The sequence below is a fragment of the Numenius arquata genome, chromosome 1 (genome assembly GCF_964106895.1).
Source record: "Numenius arquata chromosome 1, bNumArq3.hap1.1, whole genome shotgun sequence".
Classification (NCBI taxonomy): Eukaryota; Metazoa; Chordata; class Aves; order Charadriiformes; family Scolopacidae; genus Numenius; species Numenius arquata.
The window spans coordinates 69600899-69626636 of record NC_133576.1 but is presented as its reverse complement, the minus strand read 5'-3'; the positions used below and the strand labels follow the sequence as shown (position 1 = coordinate 69626636).

Genomic DNA, 25738 nt, shown 5'->3' with positions numbered 1-25738 from the left:
CTGGGCAGAGAGGAACCTGATGTACTTCAATAAAGGCAAGTGTAGGGTGCGGCACCTGGGCAGAAATAACTCCATACACCAATACAGGTTGGGGGCTAACCTGCTGGAGAGCACCTCTGAGGAGAAAGATCCAGGAATCCTGGTGGACAACAGGATGACCATGAGCCGACAATGTGCCCTTGTGGCCAAGAAGGCCAATGGCATCCTAGGGTGCATCAGGAAGAGTGTGGCCAGCAGGTTGGGAGAGGTTATCCTGCCCCTCTACTCTGCCCTGGTGAGGCCCCATGTGGAGTACTGTGTCCAGTTCTGGGCTCCCCAGTTCAAGAAGGACAGGGAACTGCTGGAGAGGGTACAGCAGAGGGCTACAAAGATGATGAGGGGCCTGGAGCATCTCCCTTACGAGGAGAGGCTGAGGGACTTGGGTCTTTTTAGTCTGGAGAAGAGAAGGCTGAGGGGGGATCTGATCAGTGCCTATAAATACTTAAAGGGTGGGTGTCAAGAGGATGGGGCCGGTCTTTTTTCAGTGGTGCCCAGGGATAGGACAAGAGGTAACGGGTACAAACTTGAATATAAGAAGTTCCACCTAAACATGAGGAGGAACTTCTTTACTTTGAGGGTGGCAGAGCACTGGAACAGGCTGTCCAGGGAGGTGGTGGAGTCTCAGTCTCTGGAGACATTCAAAACCTGCCTGGACAAGTTCCTGTGCAACCCGCTCTAGGTGGACCTGCTCTGGCAGGGGAGTTGGACTAGATGATCTCCAGAGGTCCCTTCCAACCCCATATCATTCTGTGATTCATTCTACATTTGCTTAATTAAGTAGTAGAGTACTCGCTTACAAATTGCAGTTCTGTAAGGCTGACGTGTCATAATGTGTGTAAAACCAACTTACAGTTTAGGACATACAGTGTCTACGGCATTCAGATGTATTTCAGATCACTTACTGCTTGTGTGTATTATTTCATACCCCTTTCTGTTCTCAGTGCTGCTATAGAGGGCAGAGTGTCTAAGCCAGAAGGGATAGGTATATATTTCTTAATAATGAGATTAGGCTTAATCATCTGCACAGCTGTTTAAAAATATTTTAAAGTGCTTTTCTGTACTGTCTATATGCTTTTTTTTGAGTGTAGGCTCTGAAAATACTTGCAGTTAAATTAGTTGTTGGCTCCTGCTGCTTGCATCCCTGTTCTTTGTTCCTTGTATCATATTTGCTTGCCTCCTTTTAATTAGGTTACATAAGTAAAATTTCAGATGCTTTTAGCTATGGCTACACATCTTAATGTTGCTTTTCTACCTAGAAAATTAAATTAGATTTTTTTTTCTCCCAACTTATCCTGCTTTTATGTTTTGAGAGAAAAATTAGAATTCATGAAAGTGACTGAAACTTCTGACTTTGAGATGCGTTGGTGTGCTATAACCATATATTGCATAGAAATTTTATGCAAGTAGTGTAGATTTGCTTCATCTCTACTATCCCTTTGTGGATCTTGATGCTGACTGGTGCTATGGTAATTTGGTAATGCGGATAGCTATGGAGAAAAGCAAAAGTTAGTTGTTTGTAACTGAGGATGAGTTTTATGTGTAGATGTTTAAGAGAGAAAGTAAGAGCATTGAATTGCCTAGATGCTACTGATTTAGAAATAATATCTAAAAAAGAAAGGTGTGGCTGATTCGCTGTAAGCTATTGGAAACCATGATCAGCTTGCAAGTTCTGCTAGGTAAAAATGTTTTTTGTCACAGTGTATTTCTGAACTGAAAATCTAATTTATGCAAGTACTACATGAGGAAGTGGCAAATGCAGCTATTTAGGCTGACAGCAGGATTATAGAATTCTGTCACCTCTGTCACAGAGCAGAAGTTGCTTTCTTTGGTTTTTTTTTTTTTTAATACTGAAAGCATAGTTTGAAGTGCTGTCAAGTACCTAATAAATAATGGGTGAGATGTATGCTGTTCCCTTAAGAAGCTCTGTGGAAAGGAGATGCATCTTTTGCTCTTCTGGATTCTGGTTTGCACTGTGGTCCCTGACAAAACATAGGAAAGTCCTACGAGCTTTTTATGAGAAATATTGATTTGTCTTCCAACCGCTTGCAAGCTGAAGTGTTTTCCAGAGGATCTGCAATACTCTGTGCTGTGGCTATGTCAGCTGTCACAAACTTTTATGGAGCAGTCTGAAATCGGCCTTTTGCTTCTCTTACACAGTTTCTCTGAACCTTCCTGTGCCCTGATGTTTTAAGGCCTGTTATTCTGATTATTTTAAGTTGTTCTATTTACAGTTTTTCTCAAGCTGTCCACATAGTTGAAACCTGGGGAAGAGTAGATCAAGTGAAATATTTGAAATTTAAATAACTTCAAAGAGGTTCTGGTTTTAATGCCAGTAATTTGCATATCATTAACAGACAAAACATTGAACAACTTCAACTATAGTTAAATATGTGCTTGCAGGTATAAAATTGTTGGTGTAGACTGAATACATTTAACACGATGCTTATGCAGAAGAATGCAAATGAATGATTTAGATATTTGCAGTTCAGAGAACTATAGAAAACAAAGTTTTTCATTTTGTGTGTGTATTGTACTTGCCAACAAAATACTGAGAGGACCAGAGTAGTACACTGAGGATAACATTTAAATGGACTGAAAATAAGATAGAAGTCTTGGCAGAGCACAATAAATAGTGTATGATGTTCCACAATATTTATTTTTCAGTCCTGGCTCTCACTTTTATCAATATAGATAAATAATATGGCGAAAGTGTTTCACATTTTGTAAATCTCTAGGGATTTATGGACCAAGATTTTACCTTTGAGTCTTTTTAAAATTTTTTTTTTTAATTTGAAGTTTCTTTCCAAGGGTAGGTTGCATGCACCCAGAATCTGGAACCTCTGAAATTTTGTCACCAGAGTCTCCTTGATTTATGTCTGTTCTCATGCACTGTACCAAGGGCATGAACACGGTGGAGGATGAGCCATTGCTTCAAGCTGTTTCACATTGTCTTCGGTTTGATGCAGTGTGTGCTGACTGCAGCTCTTGCTGAGGTCTCTTTTTGGCTTGATGATTTTTGACTGCGTGTTGGGGATGGCCAGTGGGCAATCTGTAGGCTGGATTCGAATGGCAACTCAGTGGCTCCATGGCTCACAGCACTTTCCTCACCTGGAGCTGCATAGGAGGCCACAGGACCTTGGCAAATGCTACTTCTTGTTCTTGGGCTATGGCTACGTCCTAGGGAAGCCACGCTCCTCCTGTTGCCTTTGTTGAGGACAGGATAAGCAAGGGCTTGGCTGGTTTGGATTCAGAAGGGCTGGGCTGTCGAATCTGTGGAGTAGGAGTTGTACTGGGCTGCTTTCCATCACAAGGAGTAGCTGTGGCTACAGTCAGGGGTCCAGAGATTTGAAGACCTGTTTTACCAGGCACTTCACTGTAGAGACCTGTTTTTTGAGCTGTTGGAGGAGGAGTGTTCTAGGGGAGGAATGGGGGATATTGATCCATGGCAGTACTGCTATGCTGTCCTGGTGATATCCTGAGATAGAAGTGATAGATGAGGGATGCTGTGTTATACTGAAGGGCAAGGAACTGGGGGAAGGCTGTGCCCAGCTGGGTGTGGAAGGTGGTGACAGCATTTCAGCAAGCAGTATGTGAATGTCTGTCCTTTGTCACTGAAGGGAGATGAGGGCTTGTCTCAGGAGCAGGGTGTTGCCTGTTTGTCTTTGCTCCAGTGATCACTACGAATTAGTGAGAAGGCTTTCTCAGGGCTGTTGGACCCTTCCATGGCGCTGGGCAGTATAACGTAGAGAGGCTAGTTGGGTCTGAAGACACTAGTGTAGGTACAGCCAGCTGATGCTTACCTAGCATATTCTGACTAGCTGCAGTTGGATGGGTCAGAGGTTTTTTGTTTTCTTTGTTTTTCGTTGTTTGGTTTTTTTCCTGGTGTCCTGTGATGACATCATGTTAGCTGGATTATCCCCCGAGTCAGAGGTGGTTGACTGCATGTTTGAGAGTAATATGCCAATCTAGGCCCAGAAGAAATTGCCTCTGTGCCTAGACAAGTTTGCCATATGGAAGTAAATAATTTGTTTGTTGATATCCTGTTTCTATTTTAGGTAAAATCAGAATAACTTAAATTAGGGAAAAAAGTAAATGCCTACTCTTATTTTCAGTCTTACTCTCTGCTTATTTAATTGTAGGTAAGGACCCTGTACCTTAACATTCAGGTTATAAGTGACATGGTCTGTGAGTGTCTCTTCACCATAGATGACAACTGAAGACTGTAATCCTTCTGTTCTTCAGAAGATGAGCGAGTCAAAGGAAAAAATGTACAGTATGGTCCTTGCGTAGAAGAAAAGGATTCCAGAGTAGCATGACAGTGCATACCTCCTGGAAAAGGATAAACTGTCTCTTCAATCGGTCTGCTTCCATTGAGATTGGAGCGATAATGTGGGGATGGTTTGGTCTTCTATGTTGCATGCTATCGTGTGTCTCTCTGACACCACTTGGAAAGGTCCACTTCCTATGGAAGTAGATGTGACTGACAGACTACCTCAGCAGGTGTCATCTAGAAATGATGGTTTCAGTTCCATAAACATCCCAGAAACATCTGATTAGTCCCATTTTTCAGCTGATGTTAGATTAGGGTTTCTCCTGTTTTTCTGTTCTCCTGCCCCATGCTATTGAAAGCAGTAGGCAGAGATGAATCACCAGGAAAATTGAGAGCCCATTTAGTTGGAAGTGTGACAGGCTGAAAGAGCTGTTATTCTGCATGAATGTTTTACACAACATTGTACAAATCATATGGTTGTTTCCTACCCATTTTTAAATATTTACTTCCACAAATAATGTTAAACAATGTGACAACAATATAGTGTGTAAATAGTATCAGTATACAATAAAAAAAAAATCATAATATCTTGCTTATGTCTTTAAAGAAGAAAACTTTGCAGTTTTCCCTAATTTAGTAGAAGTTGTCCCTTGCTTAGTGGGAGCTTCAAATTTTAGTTACAGAGTATTTTCAAGTGGAGATAACTATTTGAGTACCACATTGCAACAGGCACTTACAAGTAATGTCAATATTTTTGCTATATAAACAGCCAAATTCAAGGTTATTGTAAGGAATAACTTTGAGCAATGTCAGACTAGTTAATTTCTTACCATGCTTACGTCCCCACCCTACTATGAGAGTGGTCTGCTTTATGAATATAGCATCATTCCAACAGATGAAATAATTGGGACTTTTGTCAGATGTTTCTTCCATGTTTATTGCACTGCATCGTGATGTAGCCTCACTCAGACCCCCCCACACTCATCTCAGAATTCCAAAATAAGTATTTTCCACTGGCTACGTTCTTACCCAATTTCATACAAGTCATAAGGAAACGAGATTGTATCAGACCTGTTTTCTGGAAAGGATGATGCCCTTTAGGTATCCTCTTTTTGAGAAAATAAAGATCTTGTAACTTGAGATACTGGCATTCTCAAAGCAAATCTCCATACATAAGAGTCAGATACCTGCCAGTGTCAGAGCACGCATATCAGGGCCCCTGCAACTTTGATGCTTTCCCTTAAAAATATCCTTGTTAATATATGTAAGATAACAACCTGGCGTTGCTATACTCTCGTATATCTACTCTGAGATATTGTATAAAATGCCAGGCTCAATGACTGGTTTGAGTAGAGAAATTTTCCATCTCTCTTTTGAACTCCCAGCTCTCTGGATTTTTGTTGTTTGGGTTTTTTTTTTGTTGTGTGTTTTTTTTTTTAATGCTACCTTGTGATAATATTCTATGAATTACAAACTTGAGCGAGCCTCAAAAGAAACAGAAGCAGCTGAATGTCTGGCTCTGAGTGACAGTCCACATGTACATTCACAGTGGAAATGTATGTTCCTAATCACTCTAGACTAGATAACTTTTTATCTTTTGTGTAGTACTGGTTCAGCGTGATACCTCATCTGTATCCTCTCTTCTGTTTTATATAAATGTGAACATCCTCCTTAATGGCTAAATACGGTAGACTGCTTGCACCATTTCTTTATTTCCACTCAGCCACCTGCTCAAGTGGCATGCTATTCTGCTCATAGTTTTTAAGCTTCATACAAAACATTGTTCCCTATTTATTTGTCATCTAGACTAGCCTATATAGCTCGTTAGTGGTCTTTCCAAAGAATTTTGTCCTCTTCAAGATAAGAACCAAATCCCATTTTTTGATGAGTGTGGGAAGTGTTTTTGCCACCTCAGAGAGGAACCTGTTCTTAATGTTTACTCCAGCTGTTCTTCCTAAATGTGGAAGGAAAAAATACTAGGACCTCTGCTACTTTTGGAACTTGTTATTTAAAAAGCCTATGAAGGCCTCATAGATTAAAAGGGGAAAAAACCCCCAACATTTCACCTGCCTAAGTACTGTGTGTTAGTGTGTTTTATAAAAGTGTGGACAGGCAGAAGACTTGCATTGGAGAAGAGCATCAATTGGACTCTGATCCTTTAATACATACGTGCCCCAGGAGCCCATGCCTAGGTCAGCACTGCCCACATCTCAGCACCATCTGCAGAACTGAATCACTTCAGCCAATGTCCTCTGAAGAGATTTGTTGTCATGTAATGTCTTTCTCCCTTACCTCCTCCATTGCAGCCAAGCGAAGTAGAGGCATACTTCATCTGCAAACCTGATGATGTTTTCTGAATCTGCCCTCAAATCTGGAACTGCCTTTGGGAGTTCAGTTGGCACTCAGTCCCTGGTACAACAAGCACTTGTCTTCAGCCTTGGACTGTCCCACTCGCAGTTACATGTTGCTCGTGGCAGCAATGTCTTCATAGAAGGCACCTTTCTTAAGTGCAGCATTCAGTTTAACAAAATAAACCAGTGGTTTGGCCACCATTCTCATCAGACAGCTGTACTGGCAGTGAAGTGTATTCCACAACCACGTAAATAGTTGCTCTTGTTGATATTAAATAGACTTTATCAACACTTAAGTTTCCTTCTTTTGCCAAGGCCTCCTTTAAGCCTCACGGTTTGCAGGGTTCCCAAGAATCCTGTAGCACAGTGCCACCCAGAAGTCTAGCTGTACTTGACCAGGCAATATGCTCTCTTGGAAACCCCAAAGTCATGGCAGTACTTGGTGAAGGAGTTCTGCAGTTTTTGTTTGTGGGAGAGACTTAGGCTTTCTATTAGGCAGCTGAATGCTTTGAATGTGGCTGGTTGGAAGTGCCCTCAGTATGAGTTTGCTGATGGTCTATGCATTTCAGAAAAAACTCTGGTCGCTGGTATGTGATGTCTCTCTTTTTTTAAGTTGCGTTGTCTCTGGTTATATTCTGATAGCTTCCTTCTTTCCCTTTGATTTCCTGCACAGAAGGATCTGGAGTTAGTGGTAGGTGTTCCGTCTCTGCTTTTTGTACCTGCAAAAGCTGAAATTGTGTGATTGGGCAGATAACGCTTGCAACAGCTCCTTGTCTCAGATGCTTGAAGCTTTACAGGTGGCATGGAGAATAATAGACACGAATCCATAACTCTTCTTTCTCTATTTTTGCAGACTGACAATTTCTGTTCTTAAGGAGACTGTGTTGTAGTATACATTGAATATTTTGATAGCACCAGGATATATGACAATGAGTTCTTATTTGAGTAATTGTTTATTTAGTTTTTCATAGCTGAAATGTTTTAATAGCATTGAGATAACATTTCGGTCACAACAACCCCAGGCAACGCTACAGGCTTGGGGAGGAGTGGCTGGAAAGCTGCCCAGCAGAAAAGGACCTGGGGGTGTTGGTGGACAGCCGGCTTAACATGAGCCAGCAGTGTGCCCAGGTGGCCAAGAAGGCCAACGGCATCCTGGCCTGTATCAGGAATAGCGTGGCCAGCAGGAGTAGGAAAGTAATCGTGCCTCTGTACTCGGCCCTGGTGAGGCCTCACCTCGAGTACTGTGTTCGGTTCTGGGCCCCTCACTACAGTAAGGATACTGAAGTGCTGGAGCATGTCCAGAGGAGAGCCACCAAGCTGGTGAGGGGTCTAGAGAACATGTCATATGAGGAGAGGCTGAGGGAACTGGACATGTTTAGTTTGGAGAAGAGGAGGCTGAGGGGAGACCTCATTGCCCTCTACAACTACTTGAAAGGGCTTGTAGAGAGGTGGCTGTTGGCCTCTTCTCCCAAGGAAGTAAGGACAGGACCAGAGGAAATGGCCTGAAGTTGCGGCAGGGGAGGTTTAGATTAGATATTAGGAAGAATTACTTTACTGAGAGAGTGGTCAGGCACTGGAACAGCCTGCCCGGGGAGGTGGTGGAGTCGCCATCCCTGGAGGTATTTAAGAAACGTGTAGACGTGGCACTTCAGGGCATGCTCTCATGCCCGAGATTGTTGGTTTGTGTCTGTTTGTGGGGTTTTGTTTTGTTTTTTGTTGTTGTTGTTTGGGGTTTTTTTTGGTTTGGTTTGGTTTTGGTTTTTTTTTTGTTGGTTGGACTCGATGATCTCAAAGGCCCTTTCCAACCATAAAGATTCTGTGATTCTGAGATTTCAAGTTGTTCATTGTTAATATTTCTTGTCTTGGCACAAATTTATCATCTATTGTCTCACTGATTTCAAAAGACGATGTTATCTTTAATCTAAAATAACTCTAGTTATTCTTAATGTCATCACAGGTAAAATGTTCCAGTCTCCAGATATCACTCTTATTGTAGAGTTCATATTTATGTTTTATAAGGAGAAACCTATTGATTGGCTCCTGGACCATATCCTCTGGGTGAAAGTGTGTAACCCTGAGAAAGATGCTGTAAGTTTATTTTTATTATAAAACTTCTAAAATGTTTTCATGATGGTGAATGAGGTGGTTTTGGCAAACTGGATACTAGCTTACTGTGTCTTATGGTTACTGCATGTCCTGAAAACGTCTTTCTTCCTACCAAGATTTTAATCTCGAAAAGGACTTCAGAGAGACAGTTCTGAGAGGCATTGTAACTGTTATTGTTTGAGGTTTTGGAGATGGATGCAGTAGGATGAAAAGCAAAAGTCCAGTTTGTTTCTGTGTGTAACAGTCCTGAAATGAACTAATCCACGTAACACCCACTGAGGCTCTGAAGAATGCCACTGCTTGGATAACAGTCATAGAGAAGGTTCCAAATGAGGAATAAACTTTGGATTTTGGTCCTTCATTGCTAAATTAGCACCCTTGCTGAAAGACTGAATAAACAGGTTCTGTGCAAGAACCTTGAACAGTATTATATTTGCACAGCAGCCTTGGTAGATTTCTGGAATGAAAGCAAGAACTGGATAAATAGGTCTGGGTTCTTGTTGAGTCCTTTTGGTCCATGTAACATCACATACTTGCAGTAAAAACTCAGCAACTTTGTGTTGGTTTTACTAATGTGATTTTTTTTTTTTATTTTATTTTTTTTTTTTACCCCTTCTCCCACCCCTATTTCAGAAACACTGTGATCGACAGAAATCTAACCTACGGATACGCTTCAGGCCTTCTCTTTTCCAGCACGTTGGCCTCCACTCCTCTCTAGCAGGCAAAATCCAGAAACTCACAGTTAGTAGCTAAAATTTTCCTTCCTTTCCAGAGCAGGATTATTAAATAAAAACCTTTTGTAGCCTTGAGAAAACAGGCATTTTATTGTTTGGCATTCTCAAGCATGTTGTATATTACTCCAGTTGGAATGAAATCTGATTTAAACTGGTTACTATCAAGTATAACAAGTGCTAACCCCAGCCTATTTTTGTGGTTTTTTGCTGGGGATATTTTTTCTAATTTTTTTACTTTAATGGCATGTTCATTTTATTAATTAGTACAAGTTCTGATACACCTAAAATTGAGTAATGCATTAATTTTCCACTTTGTGCAAGTGTTTATTCTAAGTGTAACCACTTGGGAGAAGAACCTAATAAAACAGGTTATCTGATCAGCATGATGTTTGTCTTTCTTTCAATTAGGATAAAGACTTCCTGAAACCATTGCTGCATAAAATCCACGTGAATCCACCTGCAGAGGTCTCGACATCTTTAAAAGTCTACCAGGGGCATACGCTAGAAAAAACCTACGTAGGGGAAGATTTTTTCTGGGCTGTCACACCAGTTGCTGGGGATTATATTCTATTTAAATTTGACAAGCCAGTCAATGTAGAAAGGTTAGTAATTATTTGCTTTTGGTCTCATATCTAAAGCTGCTTGTTTGCCAAGAATTGGGGCTGTCATTATAACCTAAAGTGAAATGACGTAGAGTCTTTGGAGTTCAGCTGAAACTATGATCACTGGTGTCTTCCCTCTAATTCTTTCACTACTGTAATTTTTGTCTTGCTCTTTTTTTTTTTTTTTTTTTTTTTTTTAAATATATATAATGCAGAGCTTTTTTGATAAATGCAATTCAAAACCATTGCTTCTCTGGCAGGTCATAAGAGATTTTAAAAGAAGCCAATTTGATTCTATTTGTATTTGGTTGGTCTGCTTCTAATTACAGAGCAATTGTACAGCATGGTATGTGGTACAGTATGTTGTGCCCTGCAGCCTCGGTCCCTTGATTGTCCAGATCAGAAATCTTGTTGGAGCATATCATGATGTCCCCAGACCTGAAAGCTGGGAACTCTGAAGGGTAATGTTTTTTAGACGTAGCTTTAGGGCTTGAAAAAAGTCACCATGCTAAGAATCCAAGATGACCTGTTTTTAAAAATTAAAATGTAACAAAAAAAAAAAGGGGGTGGGTTGCCCATGAAATACAAATACCTGTGATTTGTTAGACTAAAGGTGACTTCTTTTTAGCTATTAGTCAGATTAAATAAGGATAATAGAGTTTGCACTTCAGATGTAGTCATCCTTTAGTTTTATTGAGATTCATTTGCTGCTTTGCTTTTTACTGTCTTGCCAACATAGTAGTCCAAAGCTTATAAAATAAATAATTTACTTAGTGTCTGTTTAAGTGTTGCTATGTTAGTGGATTCATTTTCTCCTTTCTTCACATAACTTATGTGTTCTTTTGAGATGAGTACCTATAGTCTGGTAGAGCAAAGCTTCTTTGGATCAATTTGACTGGATACTTTTCTTGTGAAGCAGTCCTTTTTGCAGTCCAGAACTGAATCCAATTAGTCAATTTCTGTGCCTTAGTAGATAATCAAAGTCTAAGTCTTCACCTTGGCTTAGCACAACAGCAAGGATCAGTAGTTTCCTTGTTACTATGTTGTTCCAAACTAGTCTGACCTATGAAACTCAAGTTTGTCATTTGAGATGTCAAATTACTCTTTCAGTTGATTGCTATGCTTTAAAAAACTTTCCTGGTTAGCTTTCCAAGATGCATGTGTGGAGGAATATAACTGCCATACCTCCTTGAATTAAAGGCAGAATCTTTTTTTATCCTGTGCCAAGAGTTTAAAAAATTGCATATTTTTCAACTCAGATGTATGAATTAATTAGTTTCTTTTTGATCAAATTTTCCTCTTCAAAGTTATGAAGTAAACATTGCCCGGTTTGTATGGGTTTTTTTTGGTTGGATTTTTTTTTGTTGTTTTGTTTTTTTTAAGAATTATATGTTATTTATGTTATGAATAGGGTAACTGTAAGCAGCAAATGTAGATCTTGGGTGGACTGGGATGAGTCAAATGCACAATGACAATTTTGGAAAGCATTGCTAGCAAGTGTCATAGGTCAGCATGGTTATTTGAAAAATAGCATGCCCAGGTCTGAAGAAAATCTTTTTTGATATGTATTATCTTAATGGTGAGGGAGTAAGTACTAATTATATGTGGAAAAGGTGGGAAGATAGCGTTCACTGTTGTGCCCTGAGAAACCGTAGCTAGGCCTAAGGTAGTTATGTCTACCTGCTGTGCTAAGAACAGTCCCAGAGGTAGAGGATGATGGGATTATTTTGTTGTTGTTATTTCTATTTATTGAAGAAATGCATTTTAGTTTTAGAAGAAAGGGGACATCTTGTATTCTGTTGTTTCCGCAAAGGAAGTCCACCAATTAGAAATGATGCTACCTGTTCAGAGTTTAACATTGTTTGAGCTATCATTGTAATCCATTTCAAAGTTTATTATGATTTTAGTTTCTATAGCCACAGTGTCCTCAAAAATGCTGTATTTTGCCTTTCTGAAGTCAGTGGCTGATTAGGGATACAGATGATGTAATTTGAAATTGTTGGGGACTTCTTTTTGTTTGTCTACTTAGTTGCAGCAGCAGATTTTGGTAGGTGAAGGGCAAATGGAGCAATGATGTTTCCTGATATTTCAGGGATGCTTGCTGAAGCAGTCGAATATAAAACTGTGACTTGCTGGTTGAAACACAGAAAAGGAAAAATGGACCAAGCATAAGCATGACTTAGCTGGTGGCGGTATATATCTGGTTGTGGAAATACAGTTTTGAAAGCCATCTTGTGTTTGTGAAGGAATGCAACAGGTTTTTCCTTTTACTTAAGAAAAAAAATAAAATAGAGAAGCTCTTTGAATTTACGGAAAATTTTGTCTGCCAAGTCAGTTTGAGGTATAGTTGCTTAATAACTCCGATAATAAAATCTTGATAAACAAGTTTTTTAATGGAAATATTGACCGCAACTCTGAATGAATGGCAGGTCTGTTACACTGTGACAGAGCACTGACTTGTTCCTATAGTTTATTTTTCCATGCCAAACATCTTGCTGAACTGAATTTAAATTTTCTGCCAAGTATAGCAGTTCAGTAATTAGCTTTCATTAAGTCTTTAAATACTTCATTTTTGAGTTTTGAGAATATTGTCAGGGGTAACACTAGCAAGGATCTCTTAGGAGTTTAAAGTGACAACTGAGCCCACTTCACTGAGTGGAAAGTAGTATTTGTGGCTATTTTGTGCAAGACTTGGTTGCCAGATCCCTGCTGAATATTGAACAGTCAAATAGACGGTGCTTGTTCTAAACCATACCTGGAGAAAGGGATGTGTAAATTGAAATTGTCTAATGCTCATTTTAGTAACAGCTCTTGTACTGAACCTTTTTAGTTTTTTTTTCCAAGCAGATCTGCAGCCACAACACTGAAGTCCCTTAATAGTAAGCTAGGATTTTGCAATAAGAAGATACATACCTCTCTTTCAGTAGCGTATCCTTGAGAATGAAAGTAGATCCACAAACTTTCCTATAAAAAGAGATTGCACAGCAGTGTTGAAGGTGGGATTTGGTTTTGAGTGGGTTTTTTGGTTGGGGTTTGTGTTTGTTTGTTTGTTTTGGTTTGTGTTGTTTTGTTTTTTAAATAAATGGATGGACTTTTTTCTAATGCTCAAAACAGCCTACATTGTAAAGATAAGAAAAACTGGATTTTTGTTCCCTTTAGAATGTTATATAATTATTGAAATCCACTTTGCTCTCTTGGTATGTACACTGTTGTTCCAAGCATACATTTAATTATTAAAACTGACAGTTATATTTAAGAGTTTCTTTATGAAGCATACATTATTATTACTTTAATGCTAGCACTGAATGTAAATTCATTTTCATCACTGTAACAGATTCAAAATACTTCTTTACTAGTTATTCTTTTTGCTTCAGAGATGTCAATGAGGAATTGACAACTTATTTGTGAAGAGCTTTAAATGTTGGTTTGAGGGTTTTTTGTAGGTAGGAAGCTCTGAAGTAGTGGTAGATGAGTAGTGAATCTTGAACAGAGGTAATAAACTTTGAATGTGATCCTCGTTTAAAAAAAACCAAACAAACCCCAAAAAAGCCAACAAAACGCATCCCAGAAAGATGTTCCATTGCAGTATTTAAGTGATTCTGGTGTCTGTCATCCTCACAACTATCTCTTATTTGACTGCCTAAGTTTCAGAGTCTTCCCTATAGATGTAACTGATACAAATCAAATATTGTTTTTAAATAACACATGCCCTAATTACATTGAGGAAGTCCTTGGAAACATATAACCTATAGCTGTTTTAATTAGATTGTTTACACTTGTCAGCTTTTCTGCAGTAGGAATTTAGAATGGATATTTATGAAAAGGGCTTCAGGTTTGTTTTACTGTTGCTTTTCAAATTAAAAAAAAAAAAAAGAAGAAAACTGCTGCAGGAAGAGACAAGGATATATTTTATACTGTGGAAAGGAAAAAAACCCACAAAAAACCAAACCCCACCCCAGCCTCACCATTATATATATCTAAATTTGCTTGATATTTTTAAAATATGAGGCTCATCCTTTCTTTTATGTAACTGCCTGGTAGTGTTACTTTGAATATTTTCAAAAGGATTAGCAGAGTTTGGGTTTTGGGGGCCTATTTGGTTTTTGTTTGTTTGGGATTTTTTCACCACCCCAAGCACTGCTTTTAACTCTGTAGTTGCCCCATAGTTGTGTTGTTCTTTTAGCAAATTATGGGTATTCATCCGAATGTGGTATTATTAATAAAGTGATTTTATGAGGTGGAACTTGCTGACTGAAATTTCACCTTTAAACTGAAATCTTAATACTTTGACAAACCAGCTTGTAGATTACATTTACTGCTTTGTGTTCTGATATTGACATAGATACTGGATGTGCAGAATTTGAGACTATTCATTTAATTTTTCATATTGTTGACCCTAGAATCGTAGGGAACATATGATGTTAACCTCGCATACATTTCCTATGGCATCTTCTCACAACATAGAATTCCCACTCATGCAAGAAATGGATATTTGACTATTTAAGCTAGAAAAATCAATGTATTGAGTGTGAAGAGTGTCTTGTTGGGCTCCTGGTAACTAAACATATATATTACTTTGTCTGCTTTGAAATTATTGTGACAGTGCTGAAAAATACCTGCATAAAAAGTGACAGTTGCTTGCATGTTATTACTGCCATTTCATTGTAAAGGAAAGTAAACATAGCTTTTAAAACAGGTTCTCTGCCAGTGAAAACTTAGGGAAGGAATTTAATTTATTTTTTTTAAGTACACCAAAGTTACAAAAAAAAGTTATCATAGTAGTTGGTCATGTATGTATATAAAATGTAGTTAATTATCCATCCTATTGGATGCAAGTCCTCCTGTGGCTAGAGATAAGCAAGATGAAATGCATTACAAAGGAAAAAAAACAGGCTTTCTAAGATTTCCAAAACTGGGAGTGAAGTGGAACTTTCTCATCATTTGCTTTTGCAGTAACAAGCACTTAAAATGTAGGGAACTGCAAGATTGTTTGGGTTTTAGATTAGAACAGCGGTAACTTGACTGATGTCTTCTTTGTTCATAATGACTGTTCAGTGTAGAAACTCTCCTTCAGCGCAATGCAATACATTCAATCTTTCTGGGGCAATTTTAGCTGAAGAACCACATATGTGCGCACGCATGTAGTGTATGCTTTAGAAATAATCTTTGTTCTGATTCTAAAGATATAATATAGGTTATTAAAGTTTAATAGTCATCTTCATTTTATTAAGCTTTAATGATGGTGTCAGTTGACAGGAAATATTTGAAATTCTCTTCTTAATTTATTATTTTAAATGTTTTGGTGTTTGTATATTTCAGGTGGGATCATATTTTTAGTGTATATAAAAAAAGAGAATTTGGGGCTTTGGTTTCTGTGTTTACATAAGCTTCTGTACTAATGAGTAGAACATCCTCAAATGGATGCACTGACAGCAGGGATTTGGCAGGCAGGCTCCCAGCCACTGATGCTGTTTGCTCCAGGCATGGAACTCTGCCCATAACAATGAGGCAAGAACTTCACATGAAAAGTGGAATAAAATCCAAAGTATGGATGGGAGACAGAAGAAAAGAGCTGCCTGAGCCAAGGACATGCTGCTTCCTCCTTAATGGCACTAATATTCAGGATTTGTGTATTTGGCAGTGTTCCTGGGTTTACAGTTCTTAGTCAGAAATCTTAGAGGCTTAATGCTGTTGCCTAAACGTTAGGTGTCTAATGCCACTTGAGACCCTAAAATACTTCACCTGATTTAGGGCTTGAGTCTCTGAGATGTCCTAATTGCAGACTGTGATGAGGTCCCATACCCAAGTGCATCTCAAATGGTGGCAAATGTTTATGTTTAAGAAAATGAATGGAGTTATAATCTGTGCTTCTGGAGAATTAAGCTGGGGGCAAAAAAAAAATGTTTGTGTATGCACACGCACATATACACATGTTGAAACAAAAAAAAACCCAAAGTCTTTCTATATTTCATTAGATTAAAAACTCACCAGAAGTAACATTGCACAAGAACATAAAGGCCTATTAACTAATATTGATGTGCTGGAAAAATGAGTAAATTCCTTAGAGAAGAGCAGAGATTTCAGGACACGGAACAGCCCCTCCCTTAAAAAACAACAAACAGACAATAAACACCCTCCCACCCCTTCACCCACCCCACCCCCCAAAAAAACCCCCAACTACAAAATACCAAAAAACCCAACTACCTCCAAAATGAAAAATGAAAAATAGTTAAGTTAATGCCAAACTCTTTTTTTATTACAGTTGATGTGTGTATACTCCAGAGAGCACAGTGCAGGTTTAGAAAGCTGATCCCATAGTCCTCACTGGGAAACAGAAAGCAAGAGTAGACCTGGCAATAAGATTTTCTTACCCAGCTAAATGTTTTCTACACATATTACACAGTTGAAGAAAGTTAGGAAATGGTATGGGTAACCTTATCAAAAGATTTAGATTGACTTTTAAAGTGGTGTGAGAAAATTAATTTCTTAGGTGCGTGTTGGATAAAAATGACTCAGACCACTCCCCAAAATTCCCCCATCGCCTCTTCAGTCAGGCTACTTTGGGGTCATTTGACAAACATGAGAAAGTTCTCTCCTTTTAGTGTGCTGGTTTGGCACTTCTGTAAAAATGGGAAATTGATCACTTGCAGCTCTCAAGCATGCAGCCCAGTTTATATGGGCTGGTTTGGGCAGAGGAAATGAAATCTTACCAAGCATTTTGCATAGAAGTTAATTTTTTTGTGTGTGTGTGTTTTTTTTTTTTTTTCCCAAATCGGAAACTATAACAAGAAGATAGAAAAGCTCCCATTAGATTGCTTACCTACTGTGAGAACTTGGTGGGTGTATATATAGAAACTTGAGGAATTAAGCTTTTTTTTTTTTTTTGAAGTATAAGCAATTTTGGCAAAAGAGTGGGTAAGAGGCATAAAGGATAGGAGAAGAAATTGAGCTTGAGAGAGGGAAAAGAAATTATTCGTCTTCCTTTTATATTTTGCACAAGGAAATAATGTATGGTTAGTGCTGGTTTCCAGTGACAGAAAAATAACATTTCCTCGTAAGGATTCTGGAAAAATGACAGAGAGGAGGTAGATTAGATTTCTTTTACCACATTTGCATCCAGTGATCAAAAATACTGAGTAGAATTGGTGAATAATGACTCTTACAGTGGATGACAGCATCTGCAGAGAGCCAAAAATTGCTGACTGAATGTTGCTTTTATAGAAATCCATGTTGTGCAGAATTAAAAACTATTATGCTGTATGTTGCTATGGTTAATTTGCTCAAACATGGAAGGAAACATTTCCTCTTTGCCTTCCTACCTCTTTTCCTTTTCTGAAAATGGGGTATACTAAAATATACCAGATTGCTAAAAAGAGATTTAAGGAGAATACGTAGAGAAAAGGATTTGATCCCTGTTGTTTACAGAGCACAAAAGTCAATGTTCATAAATAGATTCTTAAAATATTTGTTTAGCATTGTGAGATGTCTTTTGTTTTCTCCAAAACAAAACCTGAATATATTGATGGTGAATGTGTATTGTGCTTTTAAAAGAATTTTTGTATGTTATTTCCTTTTATAAAGCTGCCGTAATTTACTGATTAAGTTATTGTGTGTTCTAATTTTTAATTGCTCAACAAAATAGAAAATGCATAGAATCACACTTTCTATATATGTATATAAATTGGCATTTCTATTTATTTAAATAAAATACAAAAGACAGTAAGACAGATTTTTTTAATACCTAAAAGAAAACAAACTAGGTAATAGAGAGAATAACAATTTTCTGGGCCTAACTATGCTTTGATGTGAGGAAAAGAAGACAGATATGTTTCCTTCTTAAGCAAAATAGGAGGAGAGTAAAGCAGTGTGTGTAGTTGAGGTTGTTTTGTTCTTTTTGAAAGATGGATCGATGCTGCAAGATGGAAAATTTTAGCTATTCAGAGTATTAAAGCTAAAAGCACAGGTCATATATTAATATATTAATATTATATTATATAATATATTATATATTAAAATATATTAATTTATACACATCTTTTGGGGGATGTTACAAAAGATGAGAATCTTTCCAGGTGCCCTCTGCTTAGGGTAGTTCTGAATCTGAGCGTAGGCTGCTAAAGTACTGCAACAGTTAACTGCACTGGCAAACCAGTGATATCTTTTGTCAGCATATTAATGATAATCATGCTTCTGTCCTCCTCTCCCTTTGTGTGTTAGGATGCTTCTGAATATTTGTCTCAGCTTACTGGTTTTTGCGGGTTTTTTTGTCCCTCTATTGACTTGATTTTATAGGTGATACCTACCTACACAGGAGGAAGTCAAACCCTCAATTTGAGTAAATACTCAAGGCACTGAAAGTGACAACGGAAGTTTTCTTTGCAGCTTTGACTTTGCTCCATTTTGTTGGTTGGTTATTTTTTAAACCTTCAGTGCTCTTTAAATGTTATTACATAATTCCTCTCATACTAGATTGAGGCACTGGCCAGAATGTATGCAAGTTAGTTCGTATACATAGTAACTTCTGGCATGGGGGAAGGTTGTCTCTGGTTTTGAATATCTACAGTAACTAGTTATTATCTTTGACCTGTGCATCTTTAAAAGGATACTGCCAGAGAAAAAGGTTCCCCAAAGTTCAGTTACATTAGTATTTAATCTACCAGTTGTAAGGTAGAATTACTTTTTTCTGATGACTTCCATCAAGAATGTCCAAATGTGTCCATGTCTGTATTTTGTAATAAAGCTGTGAAGTAATAGTCCATAGGGTAATAGTAGGGGGGTGTTTAACTTCAGGTGAATTTGTATTTGTTTGGGATTACTATATTTAAAGTTCTATGGCTTTCAGAATTTTAGTTGGAAAGAATAGTTCAGAAAGTGTTATGTTTAAGCAGCAGGTAGACAAGAATATCTTAGTGATCCCATCCTAAGAAAAACATCAGTTATCCAGGAGGAAAAAAAAAAGGAAAAAAAAAAAAAGTATGTTTTTCGTGTTTACATGGACTGTCACGTGTAAATCCCAGGACAGATGTCAGAATAACTTGGCTAAAAGCACAGCTACTAATGTGTCTTTCAGTCCCTGTATCCAGAGGAATCTTTCATAGTCTGAAAACCTTGAAAACTTATGATATATCAATATGTCAGGGAACCAAGTTTTACAAAAGAACAGCCAATGGCACTTCTTTTAGGACCTGTAGAATATTTATTTATTTGTAAATTAAATTTTATTTCAAATAATTTTTTTAATTTGTAAATTTTATTTCTAAGCAAAAGATTGATCGTAGATGGTGAGGTGTGTATGTATAGTCGTACTTCTATTTTTAATCGTGTAACTTTTTATGTGTAAGTAGGTGTTATCTGTCAAGTGTTCAAGCAAGGCTCAGATATAGAAGTAACCCTTTCTAAACATACTTTTCAATAAGGTGGAACATATGCATGTTACATATGTGTGTGCAAATGGGTAGACAGTTATAGAAAACACTAAAAAGACAGGTTTGATTACATAGGAATCTGGAAATCAGATTTTATCAATTACTTCCAAAAATTGTTTTGGTGTGGTGGCAACTTTTAAGTAGTTGCCCTGATGGGCTGGTAACTGCTGGGAGGAGGAAACCACACTTCAGTTTCCAAAGTTGATAGCACAGTATGAGAAATGGTTGACTATGCTTGTATGGGTGCAGCGTTGTTTTTAAAAACAAACATACCCCAAATAAATAAATACCCCCCTCAAAAAAAACCCAACCAAAAAACCAACACCACTCCTTCTCTCCCCTCCCCTCCCTTCCCTCTTCTCCCCATCCCCCCCCAAGAAAATCCCAAAACCCCACGAAAAACACCCAAACGTCCCAAACCCGTAATCATTCATTGAGAGCACAGTGATCACAGGTCACGAGCAGTTTCTTTGTGGCTTTTTAGGTGTGTCTTCTCAGAAATAAGAAATAGAAAGCACTAAGGAAAAGCACTGTGGTTTGGTTGGAGCGCTTGATGGCAGCACCTTAGATGCGAGTGTTTGATCACTTACATTTTAAAATAAGACTCCTTAGAATTTTCAGTGTTTTCAAGAGAAAAATTGCCAGAAATTATTAGGATATCTGACAGACTAAAGGATGGCAAGTTAGATGTGCTACGTCAGAAGACAGCAGAATATACTTTTAGTCTTCTGGTCAGCTTTGCCAAGAGTTTTGTTTTGCTTATTATTGAAACGTACAATAAAGGCATCTTCCTAGAAAGGATAATTAAGTCTTTGGGGTTTTTTGGATGTCACTAATGTTTAGAAAAAGTCACAAGATTTTTCTTGGAAGAACTGTGGATGTTTTAGGTAGCTTGTGTACTTTAGAATTAACTAACCTTTACATTAAACTATGGTGGGGAAATTATTTTTCTTGAAGCACAAACTGTGCTGAAGCTTGCTGAATCGAGTTTTGTTTTGCAGTTCAATCTGTCCAGTTCTTCTGAAACCATTACTGCAATAGAAATCAATGTAGCTTTCTTATATCAGAATGTGTGGTTTTACTCCTTTTCCAGGCCTTGATGAAAGAAATGTTTTATATCTGTGTGTGTTTGTTAGTTTGTTGTGTTTTGGTTTTTTTTAATTATTTTTATCATTTTGAAATCACAGACATTTCTAAGTCAGGGTCAGAGAGCTCTGTTTTCTGTTATATCTTGTCTTGTGGCTATGGAATATAGATTAATGGTAAATACATAGCTGGCTTCAGACCTATTGGATAAAGACAAAATGGAATTTACATCTCAAATTAAGTCTTAAGAAATTTCAAATTGAGCTAATGTTTGTAATTTTAATCAAGTGATAATTTCTACACTAATTTTGTTCCTGCCTGGTGATGTATTTAATGTCGAAGATGGTGCTTGCTGTTAATTTCTCTAAGTTCCAATTGAAAAAAAGGTTTGAAATATGTTGATAGATTTTTTTACATATTCATTTAAACATATTAAAAGTAAAATAGGCTTGTTAAAAATGGCATCTAAGTAGGTGTAATATCTGGGTAGTTCTTGACAGTAATCTGAATAAACTCTGTGGTCCACTAGAAAAAATGGTAAGAAATGAACAATTTTTCAAGCATTGATACCACCTAGTGGTAAAAAATATTGTTACTTGCTTACATAATACGTATTCAAAAGAATATAAAGTTTGCGTTATATATAAGGAAAGGAGAAGTAAACTGTCTTTTGTAACATCTACACATGTGTAGTACTGCAAAATCTTTTGAGAGTGGGCAGCTAGAATTTGAACACTTGCACTTCACTGCTTGATATGTATAGGGATGGTTTTGATGCAGTTTTAAACATATTTATTCTGTTCCATTTTTAAAAAAATACATTAAATGTGCAACTCTATGAGGATAACAGGGACTTTATACATGTGTTTAAAAAAAAAAAGGTCCTTTTCTGTGTGTGTATACACACTGAAAACATAAGCTTCTGTTAAATAAAAATAAAAATCTGTCTTTGGAATATGTACTTGAATTTGGGTAAAATGTAGAGCGGGGATATGGGTTGGGATTTCCTGGCACAGTCATTAATGAGACTTTGCAATGAACCAGAGTGGTGAGCTGGTCTTGGGGATAACTGGCCTGGCAAAATGTTGACTTGGCTAAGTTCCCAAAACCGGTTCAGAATGAATCTGTGGGATTCATCGTGTGGGCACAAGGGAGGGGGTGGTGCCTGATGGGGAGCGCTGGGGAGTGGCTGAGGGAAGGCAGGGCTCCTGCTTCTGGGGGTGATACCAGTGCCTGCCAGGCAACAGTGACTACAACGTTGGTCACTTTGTATGATGCAATGTCAAAACCAGATTATGAAAAGTACCTTTCTAAGCAAAATATTGCCCTACTGCTCTTTAAAAAAATGCAAAACTTTAGCCCTTTCAATTAAGGTAGTATGTGAAATGATCTTTCATTTCTTATCGCCAGCTAATGTAAATTCAGTATAAAAGTTATGTTTATCATTGTAACATCTGTAATGTGACTTTTAACATGTGAGATGCTAACATAGCTAATTCTGACTGATATATGTGGACTCTTTTTTTATTTTTCCTTTTTCATTTATAGGTACTTGTTTCACAGTGGCAATCCAGAGCATCCAGGAGACATACTTCTAAACACAACTGTGGAAGTTTTGCCTTTTCAGGTATGAGTGTATTGATTTGTGTGTTCTCCATTATAAGATAAAAGCAAAATCTAATTTTATTGACTTTTTTTAAAGGGTGAGGGAGACATTAATGCCTCTTTTTTTTTTTTTTTTTTTTTTTTTGACTGTAGGATCTTGATGCTCTAATGCTCTCATACTTTTTCTTCTTTTTAATTGCACCTATTAACAGAAAACCATTGTAACTATTCAGGTGTTCATTCAGAGTGCAGTCTGCTACAAGTGTTGGTAATTTGGAGGTTATCAACCTCATTTGCTTCCAATTCACTGCTACTATTTAAAGCAAAAAACAGTAACCAATCTTTCATCTCCTGTGTATCTTGGAAAAAGGAAAAGCTAAATCAGTCTGCTCTTTGATTTAGTAATAAAGTCTTGGTTCAGGAATCAACACACATCCAAACCTTACCGGATATTGAAATATCTGGACTTTTAAATCTAATGTGTTCCTTTCTCCTGATTACTGATATTTTTTTTTTTTTCCTTGTTAAATCAGTCTGAGTTTTATCTCAGGAGGGCACGACACTATCTTAAGTATATTCTTGCTTGAAGATAGATGGTATGGGGTCGTCTTCTTCAACTAGATATGATAGCTAATCATTTATGTCACAAAACTCTGTCAGAGTATTGATACTACTTCAGACAAGTTTATTTAGTATTAAAATAGCAAAGTATTTCTATCTTCTCCCATACACCTGGTGTGGGTATCTTGAAATCTGTGCCTAAATTACCATATGATGAATCTCCTTTTTTTTTTTTTTTTGTTTCTTTTTCCAAATTTTAAAAAAAGTTAAGTGGTCATGGAGGAGTTCACTTCTCCATTCTTGCAGTCTGCCTGCCTGGGAGCAAGCAAAAATAGGAGTTTCTGACCACCCTCACCCCTAAAAAGAAGTTTGTCAGCCTGATTCTAATTATATAACACAATATGTGAGATAGTACATCATCATATAAGATTTATGGGTTTTCTTTCTCAAGACCTTTGGAAATACATTAAACCACAAAACCAGCAGCAGCCCTTACTTCATCTGGGCCCTAGATACCACAACAATGCACAAGATAATGAGGAAAAATGTGCATCAAGAATCTCTTTTGACTACACTTGGCTGTGAAATGTCCCTCAAACTGGAGCATCGCTTAAGGAATAATGCTACTGAGCTTCCATTGCTATTGACACAATTTGTGGAAAGGTAAACAGGAAATTCTGCATCTGGCCCATTCCTAAGCCATTAGTGTCAGCAGAAAATGTCACCAATATGAGGACAGCAGCTGCAGAATGATAGGTACTGTCCTGAGGGAATGATTTCTCCACCGTGGACTTCAGTAGAGCTGGAATCCCATTCAGGTACTTTAACCCTGATCCTCCCTAAGCAGAGTTCAGAAACACAAAAAACAACCCTTACAAACCACAGTGCCCCAGGCTGGATTTGTCTGGGACTCAAGCAACATACTGAAAAAAAACAACCAACCAAGCAAAAAAAACCAAAACCAGCCCACCCCCCAAAAAAAACCCCAACCAAACCCCCAAACTAAAAAGACCTACCACTTTGTCAGCAGCCTCCCTTGAAAGTAGGAATTAAAAAAAAAAAAAAAAAAGGATTTAATCTCCTGTTTTGTTAAGTATTTTTAATTGATTCCTAGGAAATTCTTACATTGGGTCTTTTAGTATTGAATCATGTGATTCTGGTTGTAATTTTCCAGCTGGTTTTGAAGCTCTGGTCTGCAATCTCATTTTTCCGTGCTTATTAAGGAGACTTATTGATACCCGTCCCTTTTTAGTGAAGCAGTGATAATTGCAGTGCTTCCCTTGCTGGTGTGATTGGCTTTTCATCTCGCCCAAATTCTTACATCAAAAAGTAAGCTGTAAGTTTCACTTGTCCTGAAAGAAATCTCTGGTTCAACCATAGGAAAAGGTGGCAAGATCCTGCCTTTGATTTTCTTCTACTGTGTGTGCGAGTATCTGCTATGTACTCTGTTCACGTGGCAGTTAATGCGGAAGTTACGTGGGGCACTTAAAGTACTTCTTTTTTCTACTTTGAAGCCAAATACTGTTCCGCTCTGGAACACTGCTGCTTTTTCTTTTTCTTTTTTTTTTCTTTTTTTTTTTTTTTTTTGTGTTGGCTTGTCTAAGGCTATAAATAACTACTCTAGACTGGTTCCTAATTATTTAGAAAAGATGGATGCTGAATATATAACAAGAGTGCACACACATTTGTCTTTCCCTGGCAAAGTCATATGTCAAAATAGATGATGTCATTTATGCTTTGCTTTTCTAGAATGAAGAACTGGTATTAAGCAAAGAAACCAAAGACAAACGTTTAGAGGATGGTTACTTCAGGATAGGTACGTCCCAGGGGAAAGAAATGTGTATTGTTACTACTGCAACAGTTAAAAAACATTTTCATTAAAACCAAAACAAACCTAAAGCTGAGTTTTGATCATTCAGTTTTGACCTTGTAAAATTGTAAGATTATTGTAGAGGCATTTCTCGGTTGTATGAGGTCATCTCTTCTGTCCTGTGACCGCATGAGTGCCTCTGCATGAGCTGCATGCTTGGCCTGGCTTTGAACCCACCCTACAGAAAATCAGGTGTCTTCTCATGGGATGAGATTGGCATTTCCATAGCCAAGCGGCTGTTGGGAAAGTGCCAGGATACCTGTTGTCAAGGAGGAGAAATGTTACTTGTGGATTGTATTTAACTTGCTGGATGACATAGGTTGGGCATCTTTGTTGTAATGAAAGCAAGTGGGTTTTGTCTTAATGAATTGCAGTTGCTGTGTGTATGTTTTAAGTGTAAAGTCTAACTGGGCTTTTAAATTGGATTCCTAGTCATCCTAATATAATTAAAGATCCTTTAAATTGGAATACATTAAGCAGAAATTATATCCCTTGTCCTTAATCCTCCTTGAAAACACATAAGCCAGGGGCTCCACGCTGAGTTCCATGATATTAAGTGAAAACCTGTGCCAAAATCTTCCCAGAGTTTGAGGTGCTCATACCCTTAGACAGTTCCAAAGTTTTTATTCTTATGTGTAATCCTGTTCAGATCAGTGTGCTCTGATGATACAGCCCATCTTGTTTGTTGCTGCAAAGCTGAATCTGATATCAAAAATCGCTGACTGTCTTTTTTTGTTTTGGGAATACCCATCAACTCTACAGGCACCAGTGATAGGTTTCACCTGTGAATTGTGATACCGCAGATACATTTCTCTGGACACAGATTTTATACTTTAGTTTGTTGAACAGGGGTTAATTGAGAATATACTTTTGCTTCTTTTGCAGGGAAATTTGAAAACGGTGTAGCTGAAGGAACAGTTGACCCCAGCCTAAACCCTATTTCATCATTCCGGCTTTCTGTGATACAAAATTCAGCAGTTTGGGCAATTTTGAATGAGGTGAGAGTAGGTATAACCTTTTAAAAATCGGTAAATGTGAGATTTCTTCATTCTGCCAGTGTGTTGTGACGCGTGGAAATTTAATACCCTA

At 37.8% G+C, this 25738-nt stretch overlaps 1 protein-coding gene across 1 annotated transcript in view; it reads left to right on the top strand.

Annotated features, from left to right (window-relative positions):
* Positions 1-25738, top strand: part of MGAT4A (alpha-1,3-mannosyl-glycoprotein 4-beta-N-acetylglucosaminyltransferase A) — a 78523-nt gene that overhangs the window by 52049 nt on the left and 736 nt on the right. The window contains exons 10-15 of the mRNA XM_074169021.1: positions 8618-8748; positions 9400-9507; positions 9909-10102; positions 22162-22240; positions 24529-24595; positions 25535-25647. Coding sequence (XP_074025122.1) covers positions 8618-8748; positions 9400-9507; positions 9909-10102; positions 22162-22240; positions 24529-24595; positions 25535-25647 — 692 coding nt within the window. The remainder of the gene's footprint in view (positions 1-8617; positions 8749-9399; positions 9508-9908; positions 10103-22161; positions 22241-24528; positions 24596-25534; positions 25648-25738) is intronic.